Source organism: Neomonachus schauinslandi, chromosome 9, assembly GCF_002201575.2.
Source record: "Neomonachus schauinslandi chromosome 9, ASM220157v2, whole genome shotgun sequence".
Lineage (NCBI taxonomy): Eukaryota > Metazoa > Chordata > Mammalia > Carnivora > Phocidae > Neomonachus > Neomonachus schauinslandi.
Window position 1 is genome coordinate 33,234,822 of NC_058411.1, and position 13,103 is coordinate 33,247,924.

A 13,103-nucleotide genomic window follows, 5' to 3' on the forward strand; every position below is an offset into this window, starting at 1 on the left:
GGGTCTGTTCAGGTTTTCTATTTCTTCCTGGTTCAGTTTTGGTAGTTGATACGTCTCTAGGAATGCATCCATTTCTTCCAGGTTATCTAATTTGCTGGTATACAGTTGCTCATAATATGTTCTTATAATTGTTTGTGTTTCTTTGGTATTGGTTGTGATCTCTCCTCTTTCATTCATGATTTTGTTGATTTGGGTCCTTTCTCTTTTCTTTTTGATAAGTCTGGCCAGGAGTTTATCAATCTTTTAATTCTTTCAAAGAACCAGCTCCTAGTTTCGTTGATCTGTTCTGTTCTTTTGGTTTCTATTTCATTGATTTCTGCTCTGGTCTTTATTATTTCTCTTCTCCTGCTGGGTTTAGGCTTTATTTGCTGTTCTTTCTCCAGCTCCTTTAGGTGTAGGGTTAGGTTGTGTACTTGAGATCTTTCTTGTTTCTTGAGAAAGGCTTGTATTGCTATATACTTTCCTCTTAGGACTGCCTTTGCTGTATCCCAAAGATTTTGAACAGTTGTGTTTTCATTTTCATTGGTTTCCATGAATTTTTTAAATTCTTCTTTAATTTTCTGGTTGACCCATTCATTCTTTAATAGGATGCTCTTTAGCTTCCATGTATTTGAATTCTTTCCAACTTTCCTCTTGTGATTGAGATCTAGTTTCAAAGCATTGTGGTCCGAAAGTATGCAGGAATGATCCCAATCTTTTGGTACCGGTTGAGACCTGATTTATGACCTAGGATGTGATCGATTCTGGAGAACGTTCCATGGGCACTAGAGAAGAATGTGTATTCTGTTGCTTTGGGTTGGAATGTTCTGAATATGTCTTTGAAGTCCATTTGGTCCAGTGTGTCATTTAAAGTCTTTATTTCCTTGTTGATCTTTTGCTTAGATGATCTGTCCATATCAGTGAAGGGGCTGTTAAACTCCCCCACTATTATTGTATTGTTGTCAATGTGTTTCTTTGCTTTTGCTATTAATTGCCTTATATAATTGGCTGCTCCCACGTTAGGGGCATAGATATTTACAATTGTTAGATCTTCTTGTTGGATAGACCCTTTAAGTAGGATATAGTGTCCTTCCTCATCTCTTATTACAGTCTTTGGTTTAAAATCTAATTTGTCTGATATAAGGATTGCCACCCATCGTCCATTAGCATGGTAAATGGTTTTCCACCCCCTCACTTTCAATCTGGGGGTGTCTTTGGGTCTAAAATGAGTCTCTTGCAGACAGCATATTGATGTTTTTTTTTTAATCCAATCTGATAGCCTGTTCTTTTGATTGGGGCATTTAGTCCATCTACAGTCAGGATAACTATTGAAAGATATGAATTTAGTGCCATTGTACTGCCTGTAAGGTGACTGTTACTGTATATTGTCTGTGTTCCTTTCTGGTCTATGTTGCTTTTAGGCTCTCTCTTTACTTAGAGCACCCCTTTCAAGATTTCTTGTAGGGCTGGTTTTGTGTTTGCAAATTAGTTTTGCGGTTAGTTTTTGTTTGTCCTGGAAGCTTTTTATCTCTCCTTGTATTTTCAATGACAGCCTAGCTGGATATAGTATTCTTGGCTGCATATTTTTCTCATTTAGTGCTCTGAATATATCATGCCAGTCCTTTCTGGCCTGCCAGGTCTCTATGGATAGGTCTGTTGCCAATCTAATGTTTCTACCATTGTAGGTTACATATCTCTTCTCCCAAGCTGCTTTCAGGATTTTCTCTTTGTCTCTGAGACTCGTAAGTTTTACTATTAGATGTTGGGGTTTGACCTATTTTTATTGATTTTGAGAGGGGTTCTCTGTGCCTCCTGGATTTTGATGGCTGTTTCCTTCCCCAAATTAGGGAAGTTCTCTGCTATAATTTGCTCCAATATACCTTCTGCCCCTCTCTCTCTTTCTTCTTCTTCTGGGATCCCAATTATTCTAATGTTGTTTCGCTTTATGGTATCGCTTATCTCTTGAATTCTGCCCTCGTGATCCAGTAGTTTATCTCTCTTTTTCTCAGCTTCTTTATTTTCCATCATTTGGTCTTCTATATCACTGATTCTCTCTTCTGCCTCATTTATCCTAGCAGTTAGTGCCCCCATTTTTTACTGCACCTTATTAATAGCCTTTTTGATTTCGACTTGGTTAGATTTTAGTTCTTTTATTTCTCCAGAAAGGGTTTCTCTAATAACTTCCATGCTTTTTTCAAACCCAGCTAGTATCTTTAAAGTGATGATTCTGAACTCTAGATCTGACATTGTACTAATGTCCGTATTGAGTAGGTCCCTGGCAGTCGGTACTACCTCTTGTTCTTTGTGTTGAGGTGATTTTTTCCATTTTGTCATTTTGTCCAGAGGAGAATAGATTAATGAGAGAACAAAATGCTAACAGGGTACCAACGTGCCCAGAAAATATACTCTAAACAAATCAGAAAAGACCTGAAGCCTGGGGAAAAGAAAGGGAAAGAAGGAAAAAAGAAAAGGAAAAAAAAAAAAAAAGAAAAAGATAAAAACAAACAAAAATAGAACAAAACATAAAAACCAGAATATGATCAAATATGATCAGACTGGTGCATAGATCAGTGCCACACACTAGATTTTGGGTGTATTTTGGTGTGTTAGAAGGAAGTGCCTCCCAAAATTTTAAAGAAAGAAAAACTTATATATTTACAAAAATAAGGGTTGATATGATGAAGGGATGGAATATGATTGTAAAGATGAAAATTATAAAAAATTTTATAAAAGGAATTGATTAAGAAGTTGTTTGAAAAAAGAAAGAAGAGGATTAAAAAAAAAAGAAAAAAAAGGGAGAGAATGTGATCAGGCAGGAGAGTAGAACAAAACCATACACTAGAGATTTAGGGTATATTTTGATCTGTTAGAAGAAACTATCTCAAAATTTTAAAGAGAGAACAACTTATATATGTATGCCAAAAATAAGGGTAACTACCATGAAGGGATAGAATATGACTCTAAAAATGAAAAATAAAAATTTTTTAAAAAAGGGATTGATAAGATGTTGGTTGAAAAAGGGAAAAAGAAAAATTCAAAAACAAAAAAAGGCAGTTAAAAAAAAATTAACTTTGAAAGACTAAAGAATCATGGTAAAAAAAGCCATGGATTGTATGTGCATTATTCCCCTAGCACTGGAGTTTTGCAGTTCTCACTGATGGGTAAACTTGGTCTTGGCTGGCTGTTCTTGCTGATCTTCTGGGGGAGGGGCCTGTTGCCATGGTTCTCAAATGTCTTTGCCGGAGGTGGAATTGCCCGGCCCTTCCCCGGTCTGGGCTAAGTAATCTGCTCAGGTTTGCTCTCAGGATCTTTTGTTCCCTGAAAGCTTTCAGTACAGCTTTGGAGGCTGCGAGTGAAACTGGCGGCCTTCCATCTCCCTCCTGGAGGAGCCAAGAACTCAGGGCCCTGCTCCTCAGTGCGCCCCCAGAGAAAAGCAGTCAATCACTCCCGTCTTCCCGGTCTCTGGCCGCACTCCGCGCTCACCCGGCCTGTGACCCAGCGTTTCTATCTCTGGCACCTGACTCGGTGTGGAGTCTCCAAACCCAGCAGATCCCTGTGGTGCACTCCTGCACCGCTCCTCCCGGGGGAGGAAGGGGAGTCTCCCCAGATCGCTTGTTGGGTCCCTGCTGGAGGAGCAGTGGCACAACTGTGCCACAGATCACAGTTTATGGCAACCCCGAGCTGACAGCCTGTCTTCTCGGCTCTGTCTCTGCAGCTGGCTTCCCCGCTCCAATACCTGGGAGCTCTGCTGCAGTCAGGCACCCCCAGTCTTTCTGTGACCCCAAGGGTCCTGAGACCACACTGTCCCATGAGGGTTCTACCCCCCGCTTAGCCACTGGAGCGACGTCCCTCAGCGGAGCAGACTTCTAAAAGTTCCGATTTTGTGCTCCTTGGCTCTATGACTTGCCAGAAGTGGCCGTCGGAGGCCCCCTCCCCCGCCGTCTATCCTCCCCAATATCGCCTCGGATTCACTTCTCTGCACGTCCTACCTTCCAGAAAGTGGTCGCTTTTCTGTTCAGAGAGTTGTTGCTATTCTTTTCTTCGATCTCCTGTTGAGTTTGTAGGTGTTCAGAATGGTTTGATCCCTATCCAGCTGAATTCCTGAGACCAGACGAAATCCAGGTCTCCTACTCCTCCGCCATCTTGCTCTGCCCCCCAAAATCAATGCTGTTTTAATGCCTGTTAGCACATCCATTCTGTAGCCCATGGATCAAAGAGTCATTTTGACTTTCAAGTCTTATTATTTAAGAAATACATTACATAAGGCCATATTTGCCATAAATAGAGATTCCTCTAATGGATCTGGGCAAAGTAAACTGAAAACCTTTTGGAAAGAATTCATATCTCAATGCTGCTAAGAACATTCGTGATTTGTGGAAAGAGGTCAAAATAGTAACATTAATAGGAGTTTGGAAGAAGTTGACTCCAACCCTATTGGATGACTTTGAGGGGTTCGAGACTTCAGTGGAGGACATAACTGCAGATGTGGCGGAAAGAGCAAGAGAATTAGAGTTAGAAGTAGAACTTGAAGATATGACTAAACTGCTGCAATCTCATATAAAACTTTACCTCATGAGGAATTGCTTCTTATGGATGAACAAAGAAAGTGCTTTCTTGAGATGGAATCTACTCCTGGTAAAGAAGCTGTGAAGGTTATTGAAATGACAACAAAGGCTTAGAATATTACATAAACTTACTTGATAAAGCAGTGCAGGATATGAGAGGATTGACTCCAGTTTTGAAAGAAATTCTGCTGCAGGTAAAATGCTATCAAACAGCATCACATGCTACAGAGAAATTGTTCGTGAAAAGAAGAGTCCATTGATGTAGTGAACTTAATTGTTGTCTTATTTTAAGAAATTGCCACAGCCACCCTAACTTTCAGCAGCCACCACCCTGATCAGTAGGCAGCCATCAACACTGAGGCAAGACCCTCTGCCAGCAAAAAGATTGTGACTCACTGAAAGCTCAAATGATGGTTAGCATTTTTCAGCAGTAAAGTACTTTTTAAAAATGTTTATTTAAATTCTAGTTAGTTAACATATAGTGTAATAGTAGCTTCAGGAGAGCAGTAAGGTATTTTTTTAAAGATTTTATTTATTTATTAGAGAGAGAGTGAGTGCACAAGAGAGAGCACAAGTGGGGAAGGGGCAGAGAGAGAAGCAGATTCCTTGCTGAGCAGGGAGTCCGATGTGGGGCTCAATCCCAGGACCCTGGGTTCACCTGAGTTGAAGGCTGATGCCCAACCGACTGAGCCACCCAGGTGCCCCAGTAAAGTATTTTTTAATTATGGTATGTACTTTCTTTTTTAGACATAATGTTACTGCACATTTAACAGAGTTTGTATAGCATAAACACAATTTTATACGCAGTGGAAAACTGAAAATTCATTTGACTTGCTTTATTGCAATATTCACTTTGTATTGTGGTGGTCTGGAACACCTGCAATATCTCTGAGGTATGTCTGTACTTGGGCATCAAATTGGAGAATGGATTGGAAGGATGCTAATTGGGGGGGTGGTGAATCTATTATAATTATCTGGGAAGTTAATAATAAAGATCTGAACTAAATCAATAGCGGTGGGGATGGAGAACAAGGGATAGGTTCCAGAGGATGTAGGATAAGTTTAGTATTGGTCATGTTAAATTTACTAGCAGCAGGTATACATTTGGTGTATGAGTCTGGAGCTCAGGCAAGGTCTGGGAAGTGATATAGAACTAGAAATCGCGTAATATTTGAAACATAAGGTTATGTGAAGTAAAAGTGTAAGATCTGAAAAGGGCCAAAGATGAAAACTCTAAAGAAAGTTTACATTCAAGGAACTGAAAAAGGAAAGCAAGCCTACAAAGCCAATAAAGGAGACAAATACCACATTATCTCTCTGTCTCTCTCCTATACTATAGTGAGGTCCATGGGGCAAGAGTTTCATTTTATTCACCTTTTATGTCCAGGACCCAACATAGTACCTGACATTTAGTAGATGTTTAGTAAATATTTGTTGAACAAACGGAGTATGTTTCTATATATGGTATTGTTTTTTAAATACCTAACTAAAGAGCTTGGGAGGTTTAATTATAATACCCTTTTGCATTAAAAATTGAGTTTGATCAAACTCAAAGGTTGAAATGCAAACCTCTCTATTATTTCTCATCATCATGGGTGGAAACACTTGACAAGGAAATTAACCATCCATGAAGAGCTTGCTTACTTAGGAGTGACAACTGATTTAGTGAACAAATGAAGGGGAAACAAGCACATGAAGGGAAAAGAGAATCCATTTGCCAGCATTCTTTTTTCTTTTTTAAAGATTTTATTTATTTACTTGACAAAAAGACACAGCGAGAGAGTGAAATAAGCAGGGGGAGTGGGAAAGGGAGAAGCAGGCTTCCTGCAGAGCAGGGAGCCCAATGTGGGGCTCGAACCCAGGACCCTGGGATCATGACCTGAGCCAAAGGCAGACGCTTAACGACTGAGCCACCCAGGCACCTCAGCATTTTTTTTTCTTAAAAGAAAAATTAAAATGGCCATTTTCAATTCTGTTTTTTTCCTTAGAAGAACCGGAATTTCTATTTAAATGTGACTTTGGCATAAACAGTGAGATTATCCAAGGGACTGATATTAAGGGAAACTACCCTGAAATTATCACAAGCCAGGGATGTTAACTTATTTTTATAATAAGTAAAGTATTACTTAAACTTTTTTCCAACTTAAGTTTATATTCATATTTTCTGAAAATGTCTTGGTGTTGATATAAAAATATCTGAATATTTTGCTTTTAATAATATAAAGAAACCTATTTCATTATAATTGCTTTCTGAAATCACATAGTTAATTGCTGACTAAGTCCCCACTCTAGTCAATTTTTAAATCTGTATTTCCCTTAATGAGGATAAAACAAAAATGAAAGAAAAGGTTTCAGCCTAATGATATACACATACCTAGAAGAATATAAGTCAAAGATATATAACTATATAAAAACAACTTTTGTCTAAGTAGGGTTGGGGACCAAAGAGCCAGAACTGGGCATTTAATATTTCACTGGTTTTTGACTTAAAAAAAAAAAAAGTTTTATTTATTTACCTAATCTCTATACCCCACATGGGGCTCAAACTCAAAATCCCAATAAGAGTCACATGCTCCCCCGACTGAGCCAGCCAGGTGCCCCATAGGCCTTTTAACATAACTTATTATGTTTTCTACCATTATTTTTAGTATTTTAATACTGAAAGAAGAGCACTATCATGTAGTAAAAAGAAGAATGTAAGTCTTAGCTTTAGTCCTATTCCTTTTCTGCTGCTCTGAGTCTGAGATTCCTTGCAGAAAAATTATGGTGTTGGTATAGATGCTCTCTAATGTTCATTGAAGTTTGAATATTTTATGATCCATGAATGAAGTCTTTTATTTGTAAAATCAATTCTTTTGTGTTTATCTGTATAACAAAAACAATTGAGAAACTATATTTTATTCAAATTGCACTTAAACTTCTATGCTGAATTTTTAGAAAAGAAAATGGTTGATTAAAAACTGAAAACACTGGAGAACACTACCTATCCATTGTCTTTCTACAGGCTGGTCTCCATGTGCTTTTAACCTAAGAGCTTATATGCTTCTCACTGAAAACAGGAAGATGGATGAAGCAGAAATCCCAGAGGTCAGACTGGTTGCTCAGTGATCAATGGATAAATTAATATGGTTTTGACATTTTACATTTAAAAAGATGTTTTCCACAAAGGAAAACATGGTTACAAGACACATCTATTATCTCCCATAAAAAGGACAACAGGACATCAGGCAGACATAGAGTTAACTATTTTCTTCACTCGGTGCTGATAACCCTTTCTTTCTTTTTTCTGTAAGACTTATTTAAGTCTTTTTTTTTTTTAAAGATTTTATTTATTTATTCAACAGAGAGAGTGAGAGAGTACAAGCAGGGAGGAGTAGTAGAGGGAGAGAGAGAAGCAGGCCTCCTGCTGAGTAGGGAGCCCGACGTGGGGCTCGATCCCAAGACCCCGAGATCATGACCCGAGCCAAAGGCAGACACTCAACAATCTGAGCCACCTAGGCACCCCCTTTTTTAAAAAAAAGATTTATTTAGGGCGCCTGGGTGGCTCAGTTGGTTAAGCGACTGCCTTCAGCTCAGGTCATGATCCCAGGGTCCTGGGATCGAGTCCTGCATCGGGCTCCCTGCTCTGCAGGGAGCCTGCTTCTCCCTCTCCCACTCCCTCTGCTTGTGTTCCCTCTCTCGCTGTGTCTCTCTCTGTCAAATAAATAAATAAAATCTTTAAAAAAAAAAGATTTATTTATTTATTTGAGAAAGAGAGAGAGAGAGTGGGGGTAGGGGCAGAGGGAGAGAGAATCCTCAAGCAGACTCCCCACTGATCACAGAGCCTGATGTGGGGCTTGATTCCAGGACCCTGAGATCATGACCTGAGCAGAAATCAAGAGCTGAACACTTAACTGACTGAGTCACCCAGGTGCCCCTATTTTATTTATTTGAGAGAGAGAGCACGCATGAGCAGGAGGGGGAGAGGGAGAGAGAATCTCAAGCAGACTCCCTGCTGAGCATGGAGCCTGAGGCAGGGCTTGATCTCACGACCCTGAGATCATGACCTGAGCTGAAACCAAAGGTTGAACACCCAACCAGCTGTGCCACCCAGGCGCCCCTGATAATCCTTTCTTTAGTTTAGAGTATTGGTATTTTGACGGACAGGGTAAACACAGTTGATTATTTTCCTTCCCTTTTTTTTTTTTTATGAAAAGGAGGCTTTATACGTGCTTTATTCTATATACCATTAAGATTGATCTTAGAGTTGAGTAGAAATAAGAAGCAAAAAAGCAAAAAGAATGATGATAGTGATTGTGATAATGGTTAATAACCTTTCTCCTTCAGGAAAACCATGTATTTATATTATATGAATCTTACTTGGAAAAAAATGAAAAGAAAAGACAATGGGCAAATATAATAGTACCTCGGTAGTTGATGATTTCTGTCCCAAGCACCGGAGTCATCTCCAGGACTGTGATGAAAGCTTTGTCCATAGACGTTAGAGGAAAAGGAGACATGCGGTGTCTTCTAGCCACCTTGGTGATATCAACAGCACTGTGACCTAAACAGGAAGATAATTAACTAAGACTATGATGCTGAAACAGTGATTACAAAGTGGTAATGTCTTATAATTATCATCAATTCTCATTTTCATATGTCTGTAAATGAACATTACAAGGTAAGAAATTTTCTCCTGCTTCCAAAATATAGCCTGCTTTGGTGGAATATTAAACCAAGTCAGCACTGTTACATTATGTGTCAAAACCTGGTGAAATTTAATGCTATTAGATAATCCTTTTGAGTGCTTACTATGCATTATGGCATTATTCTAATTAATCTTTACAACAACCTTATGGGGAGGCATTATTATTATCCTTATTTATAGATGAGGAAAGAGAGGTTTATATATCTTGGCCTAAATCACAGAGCTAGTAACAGCACAGACAGGACTCAAACCGGGGTAGTGTGGCTTCAGAGTTAATGTCCTTAACCACATACTAAACATTGAACACTTAATGAGCTAGTTAGTAAAATGAAATGCTCAAACTTGAATTTATTTAGGAGTTCATAGGAAATTTTCTATTTTAAGAAAAGTCACAGGAAAAGATTATTTAGCTACTCACTCCTTATTCACTCTCCTTCATGGCATTAATATTACCCATACACTAAAACTCCTAATTTATATCTCCAATCCTAACCTCTACCTTCAACTCTAGATTTAAATGTCATCTAAACAGCTGGTGGATAAGAATGTGTATCTCCAAACTTATAAATCATCCAACATGCACTTGGATGCATAACAGGTAATTGAAACTTAACATGTTCAAAATCAAACTCTCGATCCCCCCACCCTTCTATCTTGCCCTTATGATGTTTTAGTCTCTTAGAATTTCCATCTCAGAAAATAGCAACTTGATTCTTCCAGTTATTAATCCAAAATCTTGGAAACATCCTTGATTCTTTTTCTGTCAGAACCATATCTAAACTACCTTTGAAATAGCTCTAGAATCTGACCATTACTTACTATCTCCACAATTACTACAATAGTTGGATCCATCATTTATTTCCTGGGAAACTGAATAGCCTCCTAACTGATCTCCCTACTACTGTCCTTGTTCCACTATAATTTATTCTCCACACAGTAGTTATGGTGATCCTTTTAAATTTTAAATTGGATTGTGCTAATCTTTGCTCATAACTCTCCAATGACTTTCCATCTCACTCAGAATAAAATATTTGCTTTGGCCTACGAAGTCCAACGTATTATGGCTTCCACTACCCTCATCTCCTATCATTTCCCCTCTTGATCACTGTGCTCTAACCATACTGGTTCCTTGCTTGTCTTGAGCATGCAAAATACATCTCTCCTCAGGGTCTTTGTACTTGGTATTTTGTCCACTTTGACATCCTTCCCCAGATATAATGGTTCCATCCATCCCTCGTTTCTTTCAGGTCATTGCTAAAATATCATCTTATCAGAGAGGCCTTTGTTAAACATCCTATGTAGAATATTACCCATCATCATTTTCTATTCTTTTTATCCTTTCTTCATGGATATATAAATAAATGCACACACATATATATGGATATTCATATCCATATGCCTGTAATTTATATAATATATACATTTATATTTATTTGTTTATAGCCTTCCTCTTCATAGAATGTAAGCTCCATTGTCTTTTTTGTTCAATGTTATCTCCAGTATCTAGAACAGTATTTGGCACATATTAGGCAATAAAAATAAATATTTGTTAAATTAATGAATCATTTACTGACAAAAGGGGCCTTCTTAGTAAGATCACTATATTTTCATGCATAAATAACTTGGCCTTTTCTTTGGAACCTTAAAGGTCTATAGCCCAGATGGTAAACAGAAAAGGAGTAACTGCAAACACAGTTGGTTGGCTATCCTGTCTGCTATCCACAACTCCATTCTTCCCTAGCCACTGTGCAGCGGAGTGTGGTCATATGATAGAGTTCTGGCCAGTAAGATGTTGGAAGAAGTCCCTGGGGGCAGGGTTCCTATGGTGAATAAGAAGATAAAGAGATAAAGCCTTAAGAGGAGAAAGCTTTTGCCCTTCTTTCTTCTTGGAACATGGGTAGATACTGGGAGGTGCTGTAGCCATTTTTTAACCATGAGGGTGGAAACCCACACAGTAAGTATGGAAATATGAGAAGAAAAAAGAGCCTCTCCTGACAATATTGAGTTGCTGTACAAGCCCTGGACTGCCTGTCAACAGGCTTTTGATATGAAAGACAAATAAGCTCCTATTTCTTTAATCCACTTTATCATGATTGTATATACTCCTCAGTAGTCTCTAAGTTCCTAGTCATTGCAATTTATTAAGTTTAATACCCCAACCCAACCCCAGAAGCTGCTTCAGACATTCACTGAATAAACTCAAAGGTACCACCTCAAAGAGTTTCCATTCTAAGATGAATGATATTGTCATAAGTACTGAAAGAAAGACATATAAAGATGCTTATACTTATGATATTTCTCTCCAATGGGCAATCATAAAATTACAAAATTTTCAAAGCTTGAAGGGCCTTACAGATTTAGTGCTAAACATGAATAACATTTCTACTCAAAATTTAAGTGAATGCTTATAAAGGATTATGTATGATATGATTTATCATTTACTTACAATTTGAAACATAAATTTATTTCTCGCTTTCACTGAAGTCCCAACCTTGTCATTAAATATCATGAAAACAGGGGTGCCTGGGTGGCTCAGTCGTTAAGCATCTGCCTTCGGCTCAGGTCATGATCCCAGGGTCCTGGGATCGAGCCCCGCATTGGGCTCCCTGCTCGGCCAGGAGCCTGCTTCTCCCTCTCCCACTCCCCCTGCTTGTGTTCCCTCTCTAGCTGTCTCTCTCTCTCTCTGTCAAATAAATAAAATAAAATCTTTAAAAAAAATAAATATCATGAAAACATATTGTCACAACCAGTGTAATTGGAGAAAATGATAGAGATAGGTTCTTCTGTTTTTTATTCAGGTTTATAGGTCTCAGAGATGATATTTTCTAAAATATGTTTTATTTTATGGTGCAAATTGTGTAAAACCTTATAAAAGCTGTCCTTTTAAAATGTTTAGTTTCTGAGGAGAAAATTGTACTTTTTAACTGAACAGTTTATTTGTTGAATTGCTTTGTAATAGAATTTTTCTTATTAGAAAGCTAGTTTGATTATCAGTGATATACACATCTATTCAACAAATATTTATTGAATGCATTTTATGAGCCAGTTATGGTTAGGGACTTGGGATACAGAGTGAGATACACTCTGCCATGAAGAACATTATAGCTCAGTGGAAAGGAAAGATGGTAAATAAAAAAATAAGAGCAGGTAGGTAGTAAACCACCTGATGATGGTTCTCTAACTATAGAGACTGGTGGTTCTCTGTCTCTAATTGGAAATTACAATGTGGATATCTACCAGCCTGGAAAAATCTTTCCCTAAAATCTTTAAAATAATTTTGCACCTTATTTATATATATATATTTTAGGGCACCTACCACTTCTGTCTTATGTTATAGACATTTAAATATTTGTCTCACCTGTGTTAGTCAACGGTAAACTCCTTTCAAGGTAAACCCTATATTTTACTAAATTTTTGGCTTCCATTTTTTAAAGAAACATGATTTCAACTATTTTCAGATGTTGACAGTAGTGATTTACAAGAAGCTTCAAAGTGAAAGCTTCAGAAAATTTAAGAATGGTTATCTCTGACTCCTTTTATTTTACAGGTTATAATCCCAAAGCACTTTTATTTTTCCTGGCCATTACAGAACTCAATCAGATAGGAAAAAGGATCAAGAATTGTTTTTTCCACACCCTAATCCTCTTCTTGCTTCTAAGCCCAGCATAGAAAATCTAATGGAAGAGAAAAAAAGTATGTACTTTTATGTCTTGAAGGCGAGATGGATTACAGCCTAGCAGCCAAATTTCCCTGAATGGTCCATAAAAATCCAGTTTGGTAGAAGTAGAAAGGAAGGAAAGAAAAAAAATTTTTTTAAAGTAAGAAGGTTTTAAGAAAAGGCAGTTTGGTTTTTGGATAAAAAAATATCCAAA

At 37.9% G+C, this 13,103-nt stretch overlaps 1 protein-coding gene across 8 annotated transcripts in view; it reads right to left on the bottom strand.

Moving 5' to 3' along the window:
- Positions 1 to 13,103, bottom strand: part of GPHN (gephyrin) — a 607,453-nt gene that overhangs the window by 118,842 nt on the left and 475,508 nt on the right. For all 8 annotated transcript variants that reach the window (XM_044918131.1, XM_044918125.1, XM_044918130.1 and 5 more), the window contains one exon: positions 8,950 to 9,087. In XM_044918131.1, coding sequence (XP_044774066.1) covers positions 8,950 to 9,087 — 138 coding nt within the window. The remainder of the gene's footprint in view (positions 1 to 8,949; positions 9,088 to 13,103) is intronic.